The 27,034-nt window shown below is 35.1% G+C and overlaps 1 protein-coding gene across 6 annotated transcripts; it reads right to left on the bottom strand.

Moving 5' to 3' along the window:
• Positions 1-845: 845 nt before the first annotated feature.
• On the bottom strand, positions 846-26,979 carry LOC111158259 (cyclin C). Of its 6 annotated transcripts, XM_022520175.1 has the most exons (13): positions 26,676-26,979; positions 21,004-21,110; positions 20,089-20,173; positions 19,842-19,911; positions 17,048-17,099; positions 9,704-9,759; positions 8,756-8,791; positions 7,986-8,077; positions 7,259-7,326; positions 4,798-4,877; positions 3,530-3,648; positions 2,628-2,718; positions 2,025-2,084 (listed from the first exon to the last, which is right to left on the bottom strand). In XM_022520175.1, the coding sequence occupies exons 1-12, from the start codon at positions 26,705-26,707 to the stop codon at positions 2,667-2,669; spliced, it is 849 nt and encodes a 282-aa protein (XP_022375883.1). In that variant the 5' UTR covers positions 26,708-26,979; the 3' UTR covers positions 2,025-2,084; positions 2,628-2,666. The 6 variants fall into 6 exon arrangements, with proteins under 6 accessions (XP_022375881.1, XP_022375885.1, XP_022375886.1 ...); XM_022520173.1 differs by lacking the exon at positions 2,628-2,718 and having other exon boundaries at positions 846-2,084; XM_022520177.1 differs by lacking the exon at positions 2,628-2,718 and having other exon boundaries at positions 846-2,084; positions 3,530-3,600.
• Between the last annotated feature and the right edge of the window lie 55 nt (positions 26,980-27,034).

The following is a 27,034-nucleotide window of genomic DNA, read 5'->3' as shown; positions in this document are numbered from 1 at the left end:
TTTATTTATTTGACAGAGATCATAAGTAGGCAGAGAGGCAGGCAGAGAGAGAGGGGAAAGCAGGCTCCCTGCTGAGCAGAGAGCCAGATGCAGGGCTCAATCCCAGGACCCTAAGACCATGACCTGAGCCGAAGGTAGAGGCTTAACCCACTGAGCCACCCAGGCGCCCCTGTTTTGACTAATTGTTCAGGTATAACACTTAGTTTTTTAAGAGCCATTACCTTTAGGAATACATTGATGAAATATGATATCTTGGATTTGTTTCAAAAATAATATGCATATTATATGAGAAGTGGATGTGAGTTTAGATGAAATGAAATTGTCATAAACTGATCACTGTTGAAACTGGGTAACGACATATGGAGGTTCGTTACACTATTTTATTTACTCGTATCTGTTTTAAATTTTCTGTAACAAGAGGTTGAAAACAAAACTGCAAGTCACATGTATTAATTTTCAAAATGAAAACCTTGAAATAAAGGTGGGCTTAAGTGAAAAATTAGGGTCAAGTCAATGATTGTGATATATAATCAGTCTGCTCTTCCAACCCAAATCCAACCTTAATTCTTTCAGACCTGAGGACAGCTTTTCTCCTCATTTCTTATCCTGTCCTGTAAGCCTATGAGACCTGTATTTATCATTGGTACTGACTTTACACATAATCTTCCTTTCCAACTTATCTAATCCTCCCCATTAGGAAGCAGAACTCCAGAGTCTGTTCATAAGCCATTTGAAATTACCCACTTGACAAACTATAGAAGACTTTAATACTGATCTAAAGGAAGAAGGACTCTCAGAAAACATAAGGCAGATTCAAAGAGATAAATTCAAGACACTAGTCAATATAGCTGGAGAACTTTACTTTTTATTCTTGCAGTTTTATACTAGGAAGTCAACATTTAATTTAATAACCCATTGTTCACAATTGATTTATAAAAAAATGTAATCCTTAAATTGTACATCAATATCCTTTGACTCCAAATTTTATCACTCTCCTTAAATCTGAAGAAAATGATTAAGTTCCACAGACAGCACAGTCCCACTGACATGACATTTAGTCCAAAGTCCTACACTCATGAGAATTAAGAATAGCCAGTATCAAACTGGCCTGAAACCTGATTGTGTTCCTGGCTCAGGATACCTGTAGTAAATTTGTAAATCCACACTAAGACACAAAAATAAACTAGGGTGTGTATGTCATATAAAAACTTTTCACAGTAGAGTAAAAATTAACATTAAAATGTTACCAAATTTCAACCATATTATCGTGTTTTATCCAATTAGCTTTCAAAATGCTTGATTAACTGTGAATCAAATACAAATAACATCATGTAGGATTCTTTTTTTAAAAGTTTGCCCAGCATTTCAAAATGGTTACGGAATTAATATAACTTTTAAAATGTCAAAGTATGCTATACATATTGCACTTTTCTGCTAGGCTGGGCTAGTATCTTCCATGGCAAGATACTAAAACTATTGAATAAAATACACTTTTAAATCAATAGGTACTTGATTAATTTCCCTGAAATTATCAACATCATTACCAAAATCTTCCAGGATTTTGTAAGATTTGATTCCTTAAATACAGTTTTAAAGTTTAACTTAAGGAGGGAAAAAACCCCTCATATATTTCACTTTTTAATGTCCTTTTTTGGTCCTTCAATGACCAAAGAGAATTTTAAACAAATTATGCTTCATGTTTCGTGGCTTAATAAAAAGCTACAATTTCTATTATCCAAATTAAGAAAAATTATACTAATCAAAAGCTATTAATTTTGAAATGTCTATGTAAGTCTGTCTGTAGGTTCCCTTAGAACCTTTCATGCTTTTATAATCAAGAGATTTTAATCAATTATGTGCTAGAATCAAATTAGGTAAGGAAAAACTTATTTGCAAAAATAAAATCACTTCCCAATATGCTTGACAGAAACAAGCTATTCATTTTCATTTGTGTTCCATTGAAGACATAACTGAAATCTGTCCAATGGTTTATTTCCAACTGGTCCACTATGGAATTCTTCGGAATGTTTTAAGATTGGCTGTAGCTAGAGTTCTGACTTCCATTTGGACCCTGCTCTCCTTCACTGTTCAAGTGGGGAAGAAAGAGATTTTATACCAATTAAAAGACTCATTTTCAACACCCCAATAAGCCAACTAATTTTTAAAGTTAGTTACTCTATGGTACAACTCCACAAAACAAAGGCATTCCCGATCATTAAGACAAGAGATGGAAAATTAAAATACAGAAGACTAACGTTCGGTTTTATATTTTTATTCTTATGTTAACTTGGTGCCCTCACACAAAACAAGCTTTCTGGAAGTTAGTGTCCATATACACTCAAAAAATTTAAATAAGGGTATGGGATGTTACTGTCATTACAGGTATCACTCAACATAGAGATTAGAGCTTCTTCTGAACAAATTTCCTGTACAATTAAATCTTACATATAAAATCTCATTCCTACTAAATATGAAAATCAAGAAGTGTTCTTCCCAAAAAATTATTGTCCAAATGCATAACAGAATCACATGTAAATACAGCAAACTTATATAAGTCAGAAAGAAAAATGGCAATTTCTTGGAAAATGCTGAATACTTAAAATAAAAATAACTAAAACTGAAAATACCAGTGTGGCAACAGGATTATTGCCTTATCTTGTCCATCATCATCTTGCAGCTTCAGGCCCTGCCACTAGTGGAGAATCACTCAGGGAATTTCTGCAAAAAATGTATCCAAAGGTAGCTGTTTGAATGACTGCCTTAAACAGCTCCTTGTATAAGTATCAATTTTTTCTAAATGGTAACATTAACTTATCAAACCTATAAATCTATCTTAATATTATATAATTACTTTTCTTGATCATTAAGATGGGTAGCATTTCCTCATTTCCCTTCTGACCTTTTTTCCTACTCTAAATGATCTGATATACAGCAAGAGCTGAGAACCACTGAACTAAATAAAAAGATCCTGTAAAAAAAAACAAAACAAAGAAAACCCTCTTAGCACAAGTGATTCAGTTACCAAAATCATGTTACTATGTGCCGTGGATCTTCAGGTAGCTCAAAAGCAAAAATTATTTATCTTTACAATAGGAGATCAATCACCTAAGTTTTTGAAAACTGCTACTGAAATTTATAAAACAGGATAAAAGCCAGCACTGTGTGTGGGGGGGCAGGGGGGTAGGTCAGAAAGTCAAAATGACATAGGATACTACAGAATTCTTTATCCCTGAATTTCAAATGAACTACCCTAAATTCTGTTCTGTTTAAATTTATGCACTGTATATAGCCATATGTTGAGGGATACCTGTAAGAGACCCGCCATTGCATCAGGGAAAGTTAACAGATAATCAGATTAATGTTTATTTTTTAAAATGAGGCATTGTCAATCTACCAAATCAGATTTTTTTAAAAAGTTACATAAATCATGAAGTTTTGGAAGCAATTTCATTAAAAGAATAAATATAATCTATGAAAAAATATATATGAAATATATAAATGAAATCAGTAATTAAAGTCTACAAAGTACCTGTTTGGAGGAGGTTTTGGTTTCGGCATCTTACTAAGAATAGTCGCCATCTCTTTTCTCTCATCAAAATTCTTCCACTGCTCATATAGTTTTAAAATAACCCTGATTATTTCCAAAATCTAGAAGTAAATATTTGAAAAGTTCTCAGTGGCAATATCAAGCAACATTTAGTATATAAAGAACACACATCATACACATCCTCAGAAAACAGTGAAAAGATAGTTTCTATCCTTATTCAGGTTCTATTAGACAATCTTGATAAACTTGAAAGCAGTATTTTTACTGCTCTGCTCTGTAAGCTTCTCCTTCTACCCTCTCGTCTTTTAACATGTATACTTTGTTCATCCTTATCAATTTCCGCAGTTGGTTTCCTTCTATTTGCTACTATCCTAAACCAAAACAAATCAGTGATATCCTGGGAACAAGGTCTAAATCATGAAGGAGTATGCCACTACAGAGCACAGTCCTCTAAAACCAGTTGTTTCAAACAAATTAATGGGAGCTGGTGCAGGAAAGACATTGTTTGGTTTCTCTGTTAACTACTCTACACTCGAGTTAAGGTGCTTCAAAGCTGGCGGCTATACATCTGTCATATCCAGTTTCCAAATCAGCCCTCTTTCTCGAGTCGACCTCACACTGGACTGATTCTAATGCTATTAACATTTTACACAGAAAACGTAGAAAAAAGGGCAAACCCCAGTTTGTCAGAGACAGGCTGTTAGAAAAGTTTACAGTAGTATTTAGTGGTCTCTAGGTAGTTTTTTTTTTAAATAATCCTGGAAATCAGAGGCAGTTTTGCACCTCAGCAAACCAAAAGCTTATCATTCTGTTTAAGCCTAAACCCAAAAGAGAAACATAACCTAAACAGTCAACATCAACTGTTCTTGCCAAATATGTTTCTTAATATTTTTTACCAAAAATTTTCTTAGCCTGTAGACATCATAAGACTTTAGATTCATGTTAAGTAAATATCATAATAACTTTAAAATGTCCAAGTTTATATTTAACTAAGGGTGTTTTATTTTTATTTTATTTTTTAATGTATTTTTTAAAATTTTAAATTTTTGTTTGAGAGAAAGAGAGTGCAAGCAGGATAAAGGGGAGCAGGAGAGAGAGAATCTTAAGTAGACTCCACACCCAGTGCAGAGCCCAACATGTGGCTTGATCTCACAACCCTGAGATCATGACCTGAGCCGAAATCAAGAGTCAGACACTTAACCAACTGAGCCACCCTGGTGCCCCTCAACTAAGGGAATTTTAAAGAATACCTTCTCCATATCCACAGAAAGCTCAGCAAACCACTGTCTGGCATCTTTCTGCTGTACAACACAGGCTACATGTAGACAAGCTGGAAAGAAAATGAAAGAAAAAGGCCCACGTTTAACCACAAATGTGGAATGTATGGACTCAAAACTAAAGATAAGGTCTTCATTTCAAATTTGCTTATGCATTTTCCAACATTCTTTTTTAAAGATTACATAGAGTCATCTAATAGTTACCAATGACCATCCCATCAACTTAATGTAATACAAACAGAAAAATTACTAGACTATATTAAAGTTCTTGACATTTCCTGCTCTTCACTGTATGATAAGGATGGTACAGTTGCTCTGACAGTCAGGGCATGTTAAGAAAAAAATCCAATGAGAAATTAGAGAAGGGAAGCAATCCCTGAACAGTGGCTTAAAGGAGTGGTCAAAATACACCCAGAAGTCAGTTTCACACACACACATACACTCATGCACACACAGGCCAATAATACGCTGATACATTTCAACAACTGATTATTTTTTGATATTTCAATTAAAAGCAGTGTGTTGCTTCTGTTTTCAGTTATTAGTGCATGACCAAGTCCGGTGAACACTGGGCACCCCAGTACTGAATTTCAGTGTTATAATTAAAAGGAGCTTAGAAAAAAGTATAATGCACTATATACAATATAATTACAGTTGACCTCTAAACAACATGTAGGGGCACCAGCCCCCTCTGCAGTTAAAAAAATCTGCAGGTAACTTTTGACTCCCCCAAAACTTAACTACTAATAACCTACTCTTGACTGAAAACTGATAAACAGTTGATTAACACATATTTTGTGTATATATTATATACTGTATATTTATAATAAAGTAAAGCTAAAGAAAAAATGTTATTAAGACAAGCATAAGGAAAACCTGTGTAAAATAGGTAGACCTGCACAATTCAAATCCATGTTGTTCTAGGGTCAAGTATATATATATTACACACAACATAAACTAACAAAAACAGTAAAAGAACCCAGAAACAACAATCTACATCCTAATTTTGCCCAATATAATTCCTACCAGCAGCTTGGCTACCTTAAGCCCACAACAGCTTCTTAAGAGTTATATTCCCTGGTTTAGTTACCCGCATGATTTTGCGAAGGATGACATTCTAGGCAAATAGTGACTCAAATGTGAACTGACATACTGGTTGACCCAAGCCAAATGAAGCTGTAAAGTACGGTGTAGGCCCTGAAGGGATTAAGAGGTCAAAGAACTGAAATTACAGTACAGGTAATTAAAATACAGTGGAAAATGCCATTTACAGGACAAACATAGAGAAAATATCCTAAACCCGGAGTGAGGTAATGTAGGAAGTTTGGGGATGGGAGGGTCACTAAAGAGGTGTTATCTGAGACAAGTCTTTAAAAAAGGTGAGAATGGCAGCAGAGAATGGTACTGTACAGGTTAAAAGAAGTTGTGTATTTTATCCAGAAATTGGGCGGTAAAAGAATGGGCGAAAATCAAGAGGACAGAATCATGGAAATTGATAGGAAAAAGAAAGGGAAAAGAAACTATTACGTGCTTAATATATGGCAGGCATTACTGATGTTCTTTTATTTTTTTAATCTATTTTTTAAATTTTTTAAAAAAGATTTTATTTATTTATTTGAGAGAGAAAGAGAGACCACAAATAGGCAGAGAGGCATGCAGAGACAGAGGGGGAAGCTGGCTCCCTGCTGAGCAGAGAGCCTGATTCAGGGCTCGATTCCAGAACCCTGAGACCATGACCTGAGCCAAAGGCAGAGGCTTAACCCACTGAGCCACCCAGGTGCCCCAATTACTGATGTTCTCTAACATATCTCATTTAATATTTGCAACAATTCTGTATGGAGTTAGTATCCCCAACATTTTACAATTAAGGCAACAAACTCAGAAAGGTTAAATGCTTTTCCCACAAGTGTAAAGAAAGCTAAGTTTAAACCAAGGACTATCTGACTCCAAAGACAGTGTTCTAACCCATTACACTACCTTTCACAAATAAATAAAATGGTAGCTAACTTCTCCCTCCAGCAAGGCAACAACGACAAGAGTTTCCTTTACTGAACCTCTGAGGACTTAACTGAGCTCAGGGAATAAAAGACAGGCCCAGTTATTCTATATAATTTACAAGTAATATGAGCAGGCTTAATTCTGAACTTTTCCTCCTAAACAAAAACGTTCTGTTCAAACACTGGTCAAAATTATCTTAAATGACTTAGAAAAAAAACAAAAAACAAACGCTTACCAAAAGAAGGGGGGGTAAGAAGGACAATAACTCTCACTTCTGAAAGTTGCATTTCATAATATTACAAGTTCACATGCAAGGATTAGTCTATTACTTCATGAACCATAAGAATGCAAAGCATAACAGGGTGAAATTTCTTTTGGGATGACCTAAATAAGCTTGTAACAATTCTACTAGTAAAGGCATACCATGCTTACATACCTAAAGCTATCATGAAAGGAGGATACAGTAGGCAAAGATCCGTTCTGTAGGTATCATTCACTATCCTCCTACAGAAATAAATGTAAATCATATTATTACTGAAATCAGAACTACCTTGTGTGATTGTACATTTCCCCCCAGAGAGGGTCAGATTTCCCATCTTTGTACATTATATTATTACTAAAGCATAGATACACAGGTGAAACCAATCAAGGGAAAAAGATGGATACATGAACGTGACAATGAATAAGCATATTTTAATGGATAAAATTACAGCTAAATAGATTTTAAAACTTAAAACCTTACAATAAATTACAATAAGGATTTCCCAATTTTTCAAAAACTAGAAAATCAGAGGAAACCAGAAATTATACAATGAATTAATATATAATTTTGTTTATAAATTATACAGTGAATTAATATGTAATTTTGTTGTTAAATAACAACAAAAAATACTGTATTTGAAAGATAATCTGTCTTAATTTTTATGTAAATAGTCTGGTTTTTTGATAAGAATCAAATTTTAATGGAAATATTGATCGAATTAAGGATCCTTATCAATTTAGCATTTATAAATATAGTTAATTAAAATTCAGCAAACAGGTATTTCACTCAACATACAGTATCTTGGGGCACTAGTTTATTAAAAATACTAAACTTCATATTCATTTGTCAACCTTCCTAGCTAATAACATGTTACACTATGAATAACTTCTGTTCTAATTACCATGCAAGGGGAAGCAACATGTCTTCTTGGCCCATGTCCTGCACATACTGGAGCAAAGGTCTATAAGGATGATACACTATCAAGCAACAATCCTAGAAACAGTTTAAAAAATGTGTATGTATAAAAACAGATTTATTACGACACAAAAACTTATCATTACCCAACTGATTTGTAATTGTGTATTTCAAAATGTATTTCTCTAACTCATGCTTGCTTCCCTCTTATTCTCTTAAGCAAGCAGTATGGCAGCCCTAAACTCTACTATAATAGTGAAGGCAGCGCTCTCTCTGGAATATACCTTGGTAAATCGGTTGGCAGTCAGTCAGCATCCATTCCCTTAGAGACTCAAAGTGTCACATCTGCAACACACTGAAACCTCTTATTAGCCTATAAATCCGTAATTCCCAACTGGAGGAGCAGAATTCTGCCAAAGACATAATCTATCTTTAAATAACACCACACACATACACAAATTGTGCAAATAATTTACAGTGGCTTCATGTTCTGACTGGTTTGCTTGTATCCTTTTATTACAGTTACCATAGAACAGAAAAATTTTCCCATCCTAAGTGGGATATACAAATTATTTTACAGGCTTCTCAGAGGATATAGGTGATGATGCTACTAGGTACTGTGATTTCACCATCATGTATCATTTGGATGGTTTAAAAATGCACCTCCCTATAAATCATTTCTTAAAAGAATTTCTGACTTCACTAAATTTGAAAATAAGTTTTATTCTATTAATCACAAGGAAGTAATATACTTACCATTAGTTCTAAAAGATAGAATTCACATTCTAATATCTGTTTAAAAAAAATTATAAATGTCATTGTGAAACAAATTAGATGAGTCTACTTAGTCTAACCTAACAATTTATACATTAAAATACCATAAATTTTTACTAATTTTTTAAATCAAGAAAATATACACAGAAATTTATATCAAAATGAACATGTGCAATAAAAATTACTTTTTTACTACTATACAGTGCATGCAATTATGACTATAAAGGATTTTAATCATTATAGAAAAGTCAGCCTCATATAAGCATTCTTACTTTTTTAATTTAAAAGCTGCTGTGTAAACTTCAGATTTTCTAATACACTTTACACTCAACAAATGCAAAAATGCAACTATCTCCACTTATGTGTTACTCTTATTATATTAAGAATTAATAAAAGGAAAGAATACTGAAAATGAAACAAAAATATACAATTTATACAGGATGATGAAATCCCTCAAAAGTAGAAAAAGGACATGCCTATTAAAAATGTTAACAGAAACTCACCTTCTAAATTAAAGTTTCAAATATGGTTTTCACACTGTTCCATTCTAATAGTTCTCAACCCTAGCTACACACTAGTATCACCTGGGAGCTTTTAGAAAATACCAATCCCCAGGCTTCAAGCCTAAAAATTCTGTTTTCGTTGGTCTGGAGAGGCCCTGGTATTAGCATTATTAAAAAGTTCCCGAAGTGATTTAATGGGCAGCACCCAGGGTTGATAACCAATGCTATTAAGTAGTTTTCTTTTAAAGGTAGGAGCAATTTAGCTTTAATTTAGAATTAAAGTTTATATTCTTATAGTATTTGAAACTGCCATTTATAGGAAACTGTTTATTTATAGGAAACTATTTATACAGTTTATTCTAACATAAAATGGATCTAGCTTATATACAGCTTTGACAAGTAGTTTTATTTTATACAATATACTTACATGGTTCATCCTATAAGGAAATTCCTTTGGAAAGGCATATGAAAATCTAGTTTTTACTGCAAAAAACAAAAAATGACTTAAACTAAGAAAAAGTAAATTAAACCAAAATTTCTTTAACACAGTGTATAAGAGCTAAATCATTGTTAGTAAGTGCTCTTAGAGATGCTTAGGAACCCAGATTTGTTTATTGTCAGTCAAGGGGAAAGTACTAAGTGGCAGGAAGTCCTAGGCCCCCATCTATATTACAATCAGAGAGCTTTAATTATATACTTATTGTATTAAAAAGGGGTTCTGCGGCTTAAAAAATAAAGGGGCAGGTTTCATCTCTAAAATCTTTCCAACTTTAGAATGGTATTGGTTTTATTTCTCAGTAATTTAGCGTAGAAGGAACACAAGTTATTTATGTATTCAAAAAATATATATATAATATATATATTTCCAAATATATATAATAATTGAAAGGATAATACAACCAAAGAATGTTAATAGTGGTCATCTAAGATTTAAGGATTTTTTACTAATCTATACTTTCTAGAATAAATAGGTATTTCTTTGTCAAAAGATATACTTTAATAAAAGCATAAATATATGTGCAAAGTTCTCTAGGACTTTTTCACACCACACACAAACGCATACACACAGTTACTACTCTTCTTTGTCACTAAGTACAAAAGAAAAAGCTGTTAACTATCAATCCTCTATCTCTTCAAAATGGTGAGTGTACACTTTTAAGTACTACTATTGGAAAAAATTGTATTCAGGTTATTATGATGCAACATTTCACTAAATCAAGTCACATCCTAGAGGATCTGTTCTGTGATCCCTTCCATTTGTATAAAGCCTAAGACCTCACAGAGATTTAAATTTTTTTTTCATTTATTCTATGTATTTTATTTTCAAAAAGTTTTATTTTGTAAACTGAGGAACCTAACAACTAATTTAGATAGGTAACATCTGCCAAGATTGAAATCTAAACCATTTAAAGTTGACAGTAGGAAATTTATACTTAAGCTTTCCTTTTCTTTCTCCTTTATTTGAAGACATACCTAATATTAAGGCTTCTGAGTTTTACAAATCCTGGTGATACAAACAAGATGTAAAGTGTACTTACATAACTTACATACAGTACTTACATAACGGTAACTAATTAACAAGGTACATCTCTGTACATAAAACAAATATGCATCCCTAACGCTGAAACTATGACACCTAACTTTCTGACATTGACCTGATACTGTTAACCTCTCTCCTACTCCATGATAAAATTGCTCTGCCTATTAATTTTCTATCTTCTAATCCTTTTCTAAGCTGGGAGGAAAGTATACCCCTCCTCTCTACTGCTACCTCTATCACTTGTGTATTTGTTTTTCATCTGCTCAACTGACAGTTCATATTTTTTTTGCACCCTTAACCATTCCTCCTCCAATAATCTGTCCCATCACTTACTAAAATGCTCAAATTTCTCTCAAAATCAAAAACATATAAAACCTCTACCAAATTATATTCTTTTGCTTTTTAAAAGCAAAAGAATTTATTCTTTTTTAAGAACATTTTTAAGAACATTTTTTTCTTAATTTTTAAGAACATTTTTAAATTTATAGAACTGAAAAGAGAGAGAGTTCCCATATACTCCCTGTTATGGGCTGAATATATCCCCCCAAATTCGTATGTTGAAATCACAACCCCTGTGTGATGGTATTTAGAGCCACCTCCAAATTCAGGGAATTAATCAGGTTTAGGTGGTCATGGGGGTGGGGTCCCCATGACAGGATTAGTGTTCTTGTAAGAGGACGAGCAACCTCTCTCTGCCATGTGAGAGCACAATGAGAAAGCCACCGTCTGCTTGCCAGGAAACGGCCAGTCATGGAGCTGATCAAGGAAGACACTTTGTTTGATCTTAGACTTCCCAGTTTCCAGAACTGTGGGAAATAAACATGTATTGCTTAAGCCACCCAGTCTATGGTATTTTGTTAGAGCAGCTGGAATAGACTAAAACAACCCCCCACCACCCAGTTTCCCCTTATTATTAACCTCTGATATTAGTATGGTACATTATTAACTAAAGTCCATAGTTTATTCAGATCTCCTTAGTTTTTCCTAATGTCCTTTCTCTGTTCCAGGCTCTCAACCAGAAGACCACTTTACATTTACTTGTCAGGTCTGCTTTAGATTCCATTTGGCTGTGACAGTTTTCCAGACTTTCCATGTTTGATGACTTTGGCAGTTTTAAGAGTACTGTATTCCCCCCAAGTATTGTTTTGTTGCTTGACGCTCCACTGGAATTTGTCTGATGTTTACTTAATATTTAGACTGGGGTTGTGGGATCTTGGAAGGAAGGATGACAGAAGTAAAGCACCATTTCATCATATCGCATGAAAGGTACACACTACTAGTGATTTATCACAGTTGAAAATAACCTCAACCACCTGGCTGAGGTAGTGTTTGTTGGGTTAGTCTACTGTAAAATTATTTCCCCCATCCCTTTTCATAATATACACATTAGAAGGAAGTCACTATGCACAATGAATACTTAAGAAGTAGAAATTTATGCTTCCCTGATGATGTAGTTAGCTATGTAAAGTATATGAAATTCTTCTGTATTAGAAATTTGTCTCTTCTTCCCCCATTTACTCAATAATTTATTTGTTCAGTATGGACTCATGGATTTTTTTTTTATACTTTGGATTATAATCCAATACTACGTTTTGTTATTGTTGTTGTACAAATTCTTCTAGCCTTGGCCACTGAGAGCTTTCAGTTGGGTTTTATGTCCCCTTTGTAATCCTATTAAGCTAGGTGTTCTTGTTTTGGGGCCTTTTTTTTTTTTTTTTTTTTTTAAAGCACTTCCTTACTTATTGGCACTATGCACCAGGTCTATCTTGCGTATTTCCTGTCCCAGTCTCCAAGGAGACCTAGTTCTTTTATTGGAGAACGGCATTAGACACAAAGATCTGAGCACAAGGAGAACTCATTGCTACTGAGATGTTAAGGTAACCATGAGCTCATACTGATGCCTCTAACTCTAACTGATCAGTACATGGATCTTTCTGTTCTCCTCTCCTTATTTGTGTATTCCCATTCCAGCAGTGAGAAACCTAGTTCCCAACATCTGCCATCCATTTACCATGGATGTATATATTTACTGGAATTGCTCAATTCCAGATACAAGTACAGCAGTATCAGAATTAACTTGTGTCCACATTAAGTATCAAATCTATCAACTAGAATATAGTGCTCGTATGCAGTTCCTTTTGCCTTTGGTCTTACAGACTGTACTTCTTCCCAAAGTTACTTAGGTCAGCACCTCCCCTCACCCCCTTCACTAAGGCTATTTTATATATTTGTAATACAGTTAGAGTCTCCTTTTCTCTGCACCTACTCACTTCTCAGTTCTTTGCAATCTGGCTTCAAACCTATCCCATGTTTACTGATGGCAACATTCTCAAAGATCACAAACCCAAAAGTCTGTCTCTTCCCACCCCCCCCCCCAAGTTGGCACTCATCTTCTAAGCAGCACAAGACACTATGCACCTTTATCTCTTAAATTTTACCAAGTTCCAAATTTCTATCATTGGCCTCACATTTCTAAGATGTTCTACTGATACATTTACACACTGAGTGTCCAAGATTAAATTTAACTCTTTTCAGAACCAACTTATTCTCCTCTTCTGGTACCACCTTCACCTTCCCAATGCCCAGGCAAAACACCTCAAAAACCATTTCTGACTTGTCTTAAAACCTTGCTTTGTAAAAGTTCTACTGACTCTATTATGCAAATCTAGCTTGCTTGTTGTTCTCCTTGCTGGGGGCCCAAACATCATTTTAACCCTTCATTAGTACTCACCTGGGCCACTTCATTATCTTCAAAATAATATTTTCCTATTTTAAACTTGTTAGTTTTTATTTCTCATAGCACCCTGTGGTGAGGTTACTGACTACAATTTGCAGTTTTATATGTATTACAGAGGGATTTTTTTTGGGTGCTTTTAAAATTGTGGTAAAATACACATTACATAAACTTTATCATCTTTAGCCATTTTTAAGTATGCAGTTTAGTAGTAATAAGTACATTGACAATTGTGCAACCATCACCACAATCCATCTCCTGAACTTTAATCTTGCAAAACTGAAACTCTATACTCATTCAACAATTCCCCATGTTCCCCTCCCTCCAGTCCCTAACAGCCTCTATTCTACTTTCTATCTCTATTGATTATTTATAGTATTAAATGGAATCACACAGTATTTATCTTTTTTGACTGGCCTATTTCACTTACCCTAATGTACTCAAGGTTTATCCATGGTTTTTTTTTTTTTTTTTTTTTTAAGATTTCATTTCTAAGTAATCTCTACATCTAATGTGGGGATCAAACTTACAACCTTGAGATTGAGAGTCATATGCTATCCTACTGAGCCAACCAGGTGCCTCAAGGTTCATCCATGTTGTAGAATGTGAAAAACTTTAAAATCTGTCTACCTCAGCTCACATTCTTTTCTAATTCATCTTACATTATTCTGCCAGATTTACCTTCCTAATGCACCATTCTGGCATTATCCTTATGTTGAGAAAAAAGCCTTCAAACATACTACCACCATCAACAGAACAAATGGCAGATTCTTCATTGAAGGCCCTCTTTTACCTGGCCTTAGCCAGGTAGGACTATTCCTGCCTCTTTCCTTACTGACTATTCACTGAATGGAACTCATTAGTTTTCTTTACTTTTGACCAAACTGTTCAATGTTCCTAGTCTATCTTTCCCCTATATTTCCCCAGGTTCAAAGTCTTTCTTTACCAAATCCCAGTTAAGCCTTTCTGGATTCATCTAACAAATAACCTTTTATCACTCAAAACATTCGCTGCATTCTCTAATTCTCTTATGCCACTTATTTTTTCTTTTATATTAGTATTTATATATGCATGTCTTATGTTCTTGTCCTTAAATTCCTTGTATTTATCTTTGTAACCATCACTGCATTTGGTACGGTGTTTCTAGTAAGGATAATCCTGTTATTGATGATAATGAGTAGGCACTTAAGTTTACTGAGTATTATGGACGGAACTGTGCTCTCTGCCCCTGGCCCTGCCAAATTTCAGTGTTGAAGACCTAACCCCCAATGTGATTGATTTGGAGATAGGTAATTAAGAGGTACTTATGGTTAAATGTGGTCGTAAGGGTGAGGCACAAATTCTATAGGACTGGTGTCCTTAAGAGAGGAGGAAACACTAAGGGTGCACAACCACAAAGAAAGGGCCATGTGAGGACATAGCAAAAAGGTGGCCACGTGAAAACCAGGAAGAGAGGCCTCAGGAGAAACTAAATTTGTGGACCTTGATCTTGGACTTCAGCTTTCAGATTGTGAGAAAATAATTTTGTTGTTTAAACCACTTAGTCTCTATCACTTTGTATGGCAGGCAGACCTACCAAACTAAGACACTGAGCAAGACACTGTTCTAAGAGCTTTACTGATACTAACTCATCTGATCCTCACAACAACCATTTGACGTAAATGTTACTAATCCTCACTTTGCAGGTGAGGAAACTGAGACACAGATACTGTATTTTGTTCAATTTGTCACGAAGAAAGCAAGAGAGCTGAAATTTGAAACCTAAGCTGTGTGGGCCTATATAATACACCGTAACATTTATGAAATTCAACAAAAATATTCGACTGTAACAATTTCCTATTCATTTGGGAACCAAACACTGTTATGTATATACCTTTACATCTTTGCATGAAAAATAAACCTTAGTAATAGGTATTTTATTTATTTATTTTTTTTTTTAAGAGAGAGAGCACACACATGTGTGAGCAGGGGGAGGGACAGGAGGAGAGAAAAAGAGAATCTCAAGCAGGCTAACACACTCAGCACAGAGCCCAGTGTGTGCCTTGATCTCAGGACCCTGAGATCATGACCTGAACTAAAATCAAGAGGTGGATGCTTAACCAACTGAACCACCCAGGTGCCCCTGTATTTTACATTTTTAAAAATACACACCTTCTAAAAAATTTGGAAAACAAAAAATGACATAGGAATAAAATAAGGCACCTAGAATCCACTACTCGCAGATGAGCACTGCTAACATTCTGGTGGATTACCTTCCAGTTGTTTCTGAATGTTTAATAATTCAATTTTCCAGAGGGCAATTCAATACTTATCAATGAGATATATCTGCTATATCAAATTCTATGGCAAAACTGATTACTACTCTGCTATCCTCAGAAGAGTAAAATATGGCATGGAAAAAACTGAATTAGATAATTACACTCTTCTCAGAAAAGGGAAAGACCCAAAAATATGAAAATCAGTGTGGTTCACAAACCTAAAAACACACAAAAAAACCTTCTGCCTCTTCTGTGCAAGATCACATTAAAAAAAAAAATCTGCATTATCTTTCATCTTTTGTTAGGTGCTGCCTTTGTGCTTAACCTATGAAGATGCAGCATAGCATCATGTTAATACCTTGTATACAATATTTTACAATCACTAGTCTACGGTATTATTTCCTTTAATGCCATGACTCCAAGGCAGCTAAACCCTATCTTTTTGTAAACAGAACTAAAGCCAAGAGGTAAAGCAATTTGCTCAAGGTTATACAGCTGCTGCTTAGACAGAATTGGGGCTGACTACTACAGTCAGCATTTTTTTTTCCCTGCACTCTGTTTTTCAATTATGGAGGCAACATACTTAATTCCCATCAAATACATACACTACAATTACTAAAGAAACAGTTTATTTTACCCACAAGAATGACACAATGGCTAGTCATTATGAGGCAAAAAAAAATACAACAGAACTGGGAAATGAGTTTTTTTCTTTACCCTTATTATTTAAAATTAAGAGCCACTGAACTGATGTTTTTGGACAATAGTTACTATCCACTTTTAGAATTAAAAAGCAATGTCCTGGACATAACCCTACAAGTGGTTTTTAAAATTTTTGTATTTTTAACTTTATTTTTAGCCAAATACAATAGTCATAAATGTGACCCCAGGAAATTTAATAAAGGCAACCAAATCTTCTTTTTTTTTTTTAAATCATTTTACATTTTTTTTAACGATTTTATTTATTTATTTGACCGATCACAAGTAGGCAGAAAGGCAGGCAGAGAGAGAGATGGGAAAGCAGGCTCCCCGCTGAGCAGAAAGCCCGATGCGGAGCTCGATCCCGGAACCCTGGGATCATGACCTGAGCCGAAGGCAGAGGCTTAACCCACTGAGCCACCCAGGTGCCCCAAGACAACCAAATCTTTCATAGTTCTCATAAACTGAAAAACATTAAGGTCCTATGGAGCTTTTCTAAAGAATTACATCCTTAAAGCAGAATATACTTTTTGCACTTACATACAGAAGTAGCAGCAGAAATCAATCTTGTATTTGAGACTACTCCAAATTCCTAGAGAAATAAAAGTGGATGAGATCAGGTACACAGTAACCCAATGAGCCTGAGGGTATCTGGGTTTATTCAAAGCAAAGCATTTCCTATATATCCCCCATGTTTATAGTTTGTTTTTCATCTTCTACCTACTTGAGGCACGAAGTACTTAAGTCTCTAAAATGTATTACTTTTCTTTAAAATTGCTGCAGTAAGACAAATGTTTAAATAATTTTGTCATTTAACATCACTGAGATACCAAATTAGAAACCAAGCCCTAAAGCAACAGTGCCAGTTTTCTCCACTCCAATTAGTTTCCAAAAAGATTTCTTAGATTCTACACTTAACTGCAAGAAAAATACTAAGTACGCTTCCTATTCAACTGACCCTGAATTAATGAACAGGTACTTATGCTATTTAGTAACAGAACAGCTAAATCTCTAAAGATAAACTTTAGTATCACCAAAATAATTTAAAAGACCACTAAAACTATTATTCTATTTGGAAGAAGACAAGAATAATAGAATGATACAATGTAAGACTTTCCTTTTTTTTCTTTTTTAAAGTAGGCTCCATGCATGCCAGTGAGGAGACCAATATGGGGCTTGAACTCATGACTGTGAGAGCAAGACCTGAGCTGAGATCAAGAGTCAGACACTTAACTGACTGAGCCACCCAGATTCCCCATAAGACTTCTTTTTTTTTTTTAAAGTAATTTCAGCCTTACCATAAAGCAAGCTCTTTTTTTTTTTTTGAGAGAGAATGAGAGCACAAGTGGGTTGGGGGTGGGAGGTGGAGCAAAAAGGGACAGAATCTTCAGCAGACTGTGTGACAAGCAGGAAGCCTAATGTGGGGTTCCATCCCAAGACTTGGGGATCACGACCTGAGCTGAAATCAACAGTCGGATGCTTAACCAACTGAGCCACCCAGGTGCCCCAAGACTCTTAATGTCAATTCCCACTTCCTCTTTGAACTTAGTACGCCACCATTGTAAAAATAACTAAAATTTAGGAAGTGATCCACCTTACATATACTGTCTCATTTGATTTGATTAACCTCATAAGATTACTAAAACCTTCACTTCATTTTAAAACAGAAAAATCAAAAATTGGTTGCTTATTCAACAAAAGGAACTAAACTGAACCTAGTCTATATAAATACCTTCAACCTACATCCTTATTTTGTGGGGTGGGGTAGTTATGTATGTGTGCATATATACTTATATTCAAACCTTAAACCATAGTAACTGATACTAAAAAGTAAATGCCTCAGATGTCTTAAAAGTCCTTTCTATATAATACCCACACAACTAGACAAAACACAGAAACATTTGGTCACAGTTAGAGATTAAAAACATAATGCTATCATCAAATATGAAGGGATACATCTTTTTTCCAGGAATAATTTTTTTTTTTTTTAAGTATTCCCTATACCCAATGCGGGGCTTGAACTCATGAACCCGAGATCAAGAGTCATATGCTTTAACAACTGAGCCAGCCAGGCACCCCAATCCAGGAATTATTCTTTATCCAAAATTCTTAGAATGAAAACTTTCACTCAGTAAATGATACAACAAAAGGTATTTAACAAACAAAACAAATTAAACTCCCCAAGTTAATCTTCAAGAATAGAAATTTATAAAATTTTGTCTAGATTTTCCATATTGGTTGCACTTCAGATACATCAAATTACATGGTAACATTTGGAAATACCAACCCATACCATGGGCTTTTTATAAACACTTCCTTTTCCCACTATTAAGAACTCAGTAATAACAACAGAGCAGGTTCTGTTTAAGCCACCACTTATAATTAGAAAACCATAAGTTCTAGAAAGTCTGTCTTAATATTATTTCTAATAGAGTCAACTCTCATTACTTTAGGTAATAATTAGGAAACATGTCTTCAATAATCCTAAATAATGACTAAAAACTAATTCAAAATTGAGCACCAAAAGGAACATAAACCTACTACATTTAAATTACATTTAGGGGTGCTTAGGTGGCTCAGTGGGTTAAAGACTCTGCCTTCGGCTCGGGTCATGACCCCAGGGTTCTGGAATCGGGCCCCATGTCAGGCTCTCTGCTCAGCAGGGAGCCTGCTTTCCCCTCTCCCCCTGCCTGCCTCTCTGCCTACTTGTGATCTCTGCCTGTCAAATAAATAAGTAAAATCTTTAGAAAAAAAAATAAAATAAATTACATTTAATTTTCAAGAATACAGTTATGATTCTAAAGACATCTAAGAAACATAATACAAACATAGGAAGAGGTACTATAATTCAGGTTATAGTAGAGAAGCTGTGGCACTTATGGAATACTACAGTGCCAAACAGTTAATGTCTTAGAGGACCTAGAACAACGCAGTTAAAAGCACGGAATTAGTAGCCAGGTTCCCAGGCTCTGCCACTTACCAGCTTTATGATCTTAGGCAAGTTTCTCAACCTCTATAAACCTAAGTTTCCTCCTTTATGAAATGGAAGATATTACTACCATACACCCCATTGTTTCTTATGAGGATTATAAATCACATTATGAGTCAATTATAGTTGTAAAAGGATTTAGAATAGCACTTGGTATATAGTAAATGCTACGTAAGCGTTAAATGAATATATAAAGACATGTATATCTTTGATTTTGCATGAATTTCAGTATTTTGCATAAATCACCATCTGTCGTTATTTTTATACAGGTAATGTGAAAATCAGGACAGATTAACCAATGTACATTGACTATATTTCAATGAAGAACAGAAAACTATTTCATACCTCTACTTTGGATGCCAAAAACACACATGTAGGAGCCATTAATACAGGATCTATACTTTTCAGAGAATACCTAAAATATGATAAAACAAAGTTAAACATCATTCATTTAGAAAACACTGTAAAAAAAAAAAAAACAAAAACCAAGATAACTCTAGTGGCAAACTCATGATTCATTTATACTAAAGCTAATAAACATTATGTAGGAGTTTCAAATAGGTGTGACATAATCCCAAAATAAAAGTCCTACCTGGCATAGAATCTCTTGAAATAGACCGTAGCAGTGGCAATAACTTGTTGTCTTAATTTAAGATGTTCACCTAATGCCTGAATAACTAAAAGAAAAATAATAAAATTTTAAATTTTATTCTGTTATCTCTATAATTTTGACATTGAACAATAATGTTCATGTGGTTAAATAACGACTGTATTAATTTTTAACAAAAAGAAAAACCTACATATGCTATAAAACTCTATTTGGATCACACTGGGCTGGTACTAGGATTTGCAAATCTGTTAAAAAAATACAGGTATGCATACACAATAAAAAATAGAAAGTGTCCCACAGCAAACACTATTCTTCTATTAAGAAGATTGAATGATAATTATTTCCCTCTACCTTAAGTATTTTCAATGTTTTTATATTATCTTTAGAATAAATGTAAAAAAGAAAATATTAGAGTTATCAAACTCACTACAATTTCTAATTTGTAAAATTTATTAAAAAGTCGATAGTAAATTCTCTAAACAACAGAGAGGTAGGTTTGCAGAAGAGTGAACTGAGGGTTAGAAAGATCATGTAACAAAGCTACCATGTCCCTCTCCCTCCAAAGCAAATTTGTAAGAATGACCAATATAGGATACCAGCCCAAAGAATCCATTTATCCTCAAAATACTTGCTTTAGCCAATCTTAAATTGGGTTTAACAACACATTATAGAGGCTTAGGGAGATTAATGAACACCTTCAAACTGTCTTGAGTGTCTCTGCAACGTAAGATCCACAAGACTTTATTTAGATTACTTAAATGAAGATAAGTCATAAAAAGAATACATGAATAAAAAATACTAAGTAGGGACTAAAACAGCTCATCACAAATTACTGTACAAAGATTTAATTCAGAGGTCATCAACTATACCATTTCAGTCAATTTTTTTTAAGTTTACCATTTGTAAAAAATATCTGTAATTTCCAATACTCTTCTTCTGAGAGAAACTTTAAGTCCTTCTGGCGTTCCTTTAACAGATCTTGTTTATCCAAAATCCATTGTAAACTAGAAGAATGAAGATGTTAAGATATGTTACAGAAAATCAACTAACAAAGTCACAAAAAAAAAATTCTAAGACTGAATAATTTATGAACATTGTGAAAAACACAAAGTGCAAGAAGTAACCTTAGAAGATAGTATTTTTCACATTTCTTGAAACTCTTGAGAATTATCTCAGTAATGAATGTAAATACGCCCTGAAAAAAATTTCACTCTAATTTTGTGTCTCTCTTTTTTGTTCTCTCACTACCTTATATTGTTATTTCATTGGTTTTAATACTCTGGTATCATGAAAATCTTACAATCACTGATGCCTTAAGCTTTTAACTGGCAACACATTTTTTCCTAGTGATACATAAAATCATTAGATAGATAGCTATATATAGATACACACACACATATATATAATTATTTGGCATCAAATGATGGTGCCTTAGATTAAAAGTATCTTTTCTCTGGGCGCCTGGGTGGCTCAGTGGTTTAAAGCCTCTGCCTTCGGCTCAGGTCATGGTCCCCGGGTCCTGGGATTGATCATCAGGCTCTCTGCTCAGCAGTGAGCCTGCTTCCCCCGCTTACCCTCTCTGCCTGCCTCTCATCTCTGTCAGATAAATAACTAAAATCTTAAAAAAAAAAAAAATAATAAAGTATCTTTTCTCATTGTTCATGAGTAACTACAGTATTTAATTTCCCTACTTCACAAATTCCAATCATGTTAAAAGCTGCTTCAGAAGTTATTACACTAATCGTCTCCTCCACCTGCCTAGTCAAGTCTACTATTTTTAACCAGAGATATGAAATTGAAACGACTATTCTGCACTATTCTGCAACTTCCTTTTGTCACTGAGTATGTTCTAGAAGTCTTTCTATGTCAACAAATTTGTTATTCAGCATACCTGTAAACTGCTGCACAGTATTATGGACAGACTGTTACTTACTTAGTTAATTCCTATTAAAAGGCATGCAGCTTTTAATTTTTCACTATTAAAAATAATGCTTTAATGAACAGCTTTGTAATTCACCCTTGCATATCTGGTTAATAATATATTTAAAATAATTTCCCAGAAATAGAACTGATCAGTAGGTTTTGCTGGTAACTCTCTTTTACATTGTCAGTTTGTATTCCATGTGTCATACCAATTTCCATTCCTGTTAACAGTACATGAGAGTGTTTTAAGATATTTAACCCCCCATGGGTTACTACTGCCAATCTTTTAAATACTATACAAGTTAAATGCAAAGTAGTATCTTACTGTCTAAGGGAGTCTTGTTTGTTTTTTAGTTTACTTCTGAGGTTAAACATTTTCCATGCCTTATTGGCCAAATAGAGTTCTTTTGTACACTGTAATTCTAATGACAATTTTTCTAATGGAATGGTCTTCTTCACGATTTAGAGAGTCTTGCCATAAATCTGCATATTTTTAAAGCATTTTTATTTTTTGAAGATTTTTATCTATTTATTTGACAGAGAGAGAGATCACAAGTAGGCAGAGAGGCAGGCAGAGAGAGAGGGGGAAGCAGGCTCCCTGCTGAGCAGAGAGACAGATGCGACAGATGCAGGGCTTGATCCCAGGACCCTGAGATCATGACCTGAGCTGAAGGCAGAGGCTTAACCCACTGAGCCACCCAGGCGCCCCTATAATCTGCATATTATGGATAATAAATCATTTGTCAAATAAACTAAAAACATTTCCTAAGTTTAGCATGATCTCTTAACATTTAATTATTTGTAACAGATATATGAATCACTTACTAAAACTAACCCATATTTCACTCTGATTTTATGCTGGTCACAAATGGGAAGGCCTTCCCTAACACAAAATTATTTTTTTAAAAAATCACCTATATTTTCTAATATACTTAAGGCTTTTTTCTTTCAATTTTTTCTTATTCCTATGCCATCCTATTTTAAAATGTAAGATTAAATTATTAAAATCTCATATGGAAAATATCCCCTTTGCCACTTGCTATTCTTTAAAAAACTTCTCGATATTCTTACAATTATTCCAAGACTTGAACTTTAGAAGTATTATGTCAAGTCCCAATTGCATTAAATTTAGAGGTCAATAGAGAAATGTTATCTCTACAATGCTAGAATTCAAACTCCTCTTATTAAAATCTTTATGTTCTACTACAGAATTTAAAAATTTCTTCTGGTAGGTCCTGCACATTTCTTTAGTTTATTCTTGTGTATTTCTTATTTTCCATTGCTATTCATTTAAAAGAAAGCTTTCCATTTTTACGTTTTGTAACTGGTCACTTTATTAAACATTTATTGTTTATAATAATTGTTCAATTAGCTGAATTTTCAAGTTAATTTTATCTCTACAGGCTGACAATTTTATCATTTTTAATACCTTATTCTATTAATTGTATTGAGTAGCAATTCAGAACAATGTTAAATAGGCACCCTAATTTTCCTAATGTTTCACCATTAAATATCTCTTATTCATGTTTTGATGTTCTTACCATGTTAAGAAAGCAACATACTTCTTTTAGTCAAGAGTAGATTAATAGGCTTCTTTTGATGCCTTCACTGTTCATTAACAGATTTCCTAATACTGACTATATTTCTACAATAAAATGACTATCATTTTTTATATTTCTAATGTAATGTTAGACTCTACTTGTTAATAATTTACTTTTGTATCAATATTCAAAACTGAGACTGTTTTCAGTGCTACCTTTGCCATATTTTATCAGTGTTCTTGTAGCTTCAAAGAGAGAACTGGAAAGCTTTCTTTCTGTGTGAATTGGAGTAATTTCAGTAGATCCTCTTGAAAATGCGAAAACATTTACCCATGACATAATGTAGGCTAGAGCATTTTTTAAGGGGTAGAAACTTAATTTGCTTTGGCTTTTTTTTTTAAGATTTTATTATTATTATTATTTTTAATTTATTTGACAGAGAGAGATCACAAATAGGCAGAGAGGCAGGCAGAGAGAGAGAGGAGGAAGCAGGCTCCCTGCTGAGCAGAGAGTCCAATGCAGGGCTCAATCCCAGGACCCTGAGACCATGACCTGAGCTGAAGGCAGAGGCTTAACCCACTGAGCCACTCAGGCACCCCTGCTTTGGCTTTCAAATCTACTAGCATGGAGATGACCCAAAGGTATGTCTGGATTTACTTACTTTTCTCATTCCTAATTTTTTATCTTTGTATCATCCTTCTTTTCTTTGATTCAACTTTGATTCAACAGTTCAGTCTACTGTATTGATTTTCCCTTCCAAAGAATCAGCGCTTATAATTTGACTATTTTTCCTTTTAATATGTTAATATCAGTGTTACCTTTTTAAGTCTTTTTTGCCCCCTTGGATTTATTTCACCATTTCCTTTTTAATATTCTTAAGTAGACTATTTTGACTTATTTTTATTCTCTCAGTTATTCTGGATGTTAGTTTATAACTGGCTATGGCTACATCTCATAGGTATGGATATATATTGATCTCATCAGGTTATTTCCTTGATATTATGTAATTGTATTTTCAGTTTCCTCTTTGATACAATAAAATACCCAGAACTGATTTTGTACTTTTTAATTTCTGTTATCTCTTCAGTAGTTCAGTCAACCCCTAGTATTCAGTGCCCTTCCACTTTTACTGCAGTAAGGTCAAAGAATGTGTTGTGCTCTACTTCAACTTTCTAGAAAATACTGTGATTCACTATGTTCTGGCATTATCATTAATTCCACCCTTACAGTCATTTAAGGTTTTTAAAACAATAAATTTCACAAGTATTCAAGTTTTTCCTCACAGCATATAGTATGGAGGTTAAACCAAGAACACTTATAAATAGGAAATCTCATAAAATTTAAGATTACACTGTTTGTAAAATTTACCATTATATCATGTGCTACTAAGAAAAAAACTGTCATGCCCATTTCAGAAATGTTAAACTGTGCATCTTCAAGCCATGATATACAACATAGTTCACGTCAATTTTCCTCTTTTACCAAAATCACCTAGAACAATGGTTTTTGTAATCTTTTTGTTGGTTTGTTTTCCCAGATTGATTGCCTTGTCTTTCTCACTTGGAACTTTTTGCAGATCAGGCACTTCATGATCCTCAAGAGATCTCAGTGGCCCCTTTCTCCAGGACTATTTGAATTGTAAGGCAAGGACGCTTTCAAAAAAGCACATTTAAACACTTTTTTTTGGGGGGGGGGGACATTTAACAGTATAACAATTTTATGTTTCAAAAGTGAAAAAAAACAAGTATTATAGATCCTGCTCCCCCTTTGATAAATGGTCTCATTATGCCAAAAATAAATGAAGCATAATGAGACCATTTATCAAAAGGCAGGTAGGATCTTTTTTTTTTTTAAGTTGAAAAATGGCTGTAACTTCTGATAACTAACACCTAGCTACCCGTCAATTCTTTCACCTTCTTTCAAAGTTTATCAAAATACTACCCCTTCTCCACTAAATTTTCTATATTTTAATTTTGCCCAAGCAAGTATTACACTGAGCAAAAAGTGCCAAATAAAAATATGATCAGAAGTAGGGCTTCTATAGAATTTCATCTCCACAGAATCATTTACAGCAAGGGGCAAACCAGCTTTTCTGAAAATAGGTTTCCAACCCCATTGTTTTCTTCTCTTACAAAGGACTAAAAGCAGAATGAATAGGAATCCATCATCTTCACAGAATCAAAGTTTAACTTACAGTTACTAATGCTCTCTTGGCAGTCAGACATATTTACACTAAAATATAACAGTATCAAGCTCTGTTCATCTTTCAACCGTACAGCGGAAAGCCTGGTCAAAGTTCTGTTAGTCGTATCACCCACCTTTCGGCCTAAACAAATGTATTTATGGGATATATCTATTTACTTATTTTTAATATTGCTCTAGTTCTTCCATGGTCACTAACAAAAACAAAAACTCATGAAATAGGTTCAAGAAATTGGCGAAGTCACAGGAAAATACATGCCTAAAATATAAGGCACAGACTAATGAAATGGATAATTTGAGAGCACCTGCCCTGTACCTAACCAGTAATACAACTCCACCTAGGCATAAGATAATGGCAAGAAGCGGTTAGAGAGCAGACACAAGACTGACTCTGGACTCTCTCCTCGGAATAATATTAAATCCACTCAAGAGAGAAGGTCAATGACAAAAGACTACAATGCCCGCAACGGAAGAGAGCCCAGGCAAAAGCGAACCCCAACTGTCCCGAGGAGCCGGCCTCACAGTCCGGAACTGTGCCACGCTTCCTATACCTGGGCCCATCCCTCCCCCATCCCACCGCAGCCCATCCCACCCCGCTTCCAGGCCTAGATTATCCAAGAATTGGAAGTTAAACTCCTTCCTTCCCCAGAGACCGAACCTCCTTAGCCCCTGCCCTTCCCCGCTCACAGATATCCCCCATCCCCACCCCCGAAATACTGCCAGGGGGCGGGGAGAGGGGAGTCGCCAGAGAAACGTGCATCCCGCTTCCGGCTGCTGTCGCCTCCCGGGAGACCCCGCAGCGCTCGGGACAGGGGCCGGGATCCAGGCCAAAGGGAGTCGCAGGCCCCGTCCTCACCGACTCCCAAGAGCAAGCCCCGGGCGACGAGGCGGAAGATCACTTACTAATGGGAGCTCTGCCAAAAGTTCCCTGCCATGGAACACAGCCTGCCCTGATAAAAAAGCACCAGCCGGCGGAGCGGCCCGCGGAGCGACCATAGACCCAGCCCGCCCGGTAACCGCGCTCCTGGATCTGATCTGCTCGGCTCCGCTCCGCGGCGGCTACGGTGAGAGGAAGAGGATGGCACTCTATTCTCCTTGACGCCGGCCGGCAACACTCTACAGTGTAAACCCGTTCCTATGGATAAAAGTTCCGGCCCGCCCCGCCGTAGCAGAGGAAGCCAGCCGGCGGGGATCAGGCAGCCTGTGGGCGCACTGACGGGGCGGGAACTAGTGCTCACTGAAGGCTCCCGGCGGTCGGGAGG

Source organism: Enhydra lutris, unplaced genomic scaffold (assembly GCF_002288905.1).
Source record: "Enhydra lutris kenyoni isolate GAN:26980312 unplaced genomic scaffold, ASM228890v2 scaffoldscaffold58, whole genome shotgun sequence".
Classification (NCBI taxonomy): Eukaryota; Metazoa; Chordata; class Mammalia; order Carnivora; family Mustelidae; genus Enhydra; species Enhydra lutris.
The sequence above is the reverse complement of the archived record's forward strand: the minus strand, read 5'-3'. Positions and strand labels throughout refer to the sequence as shown.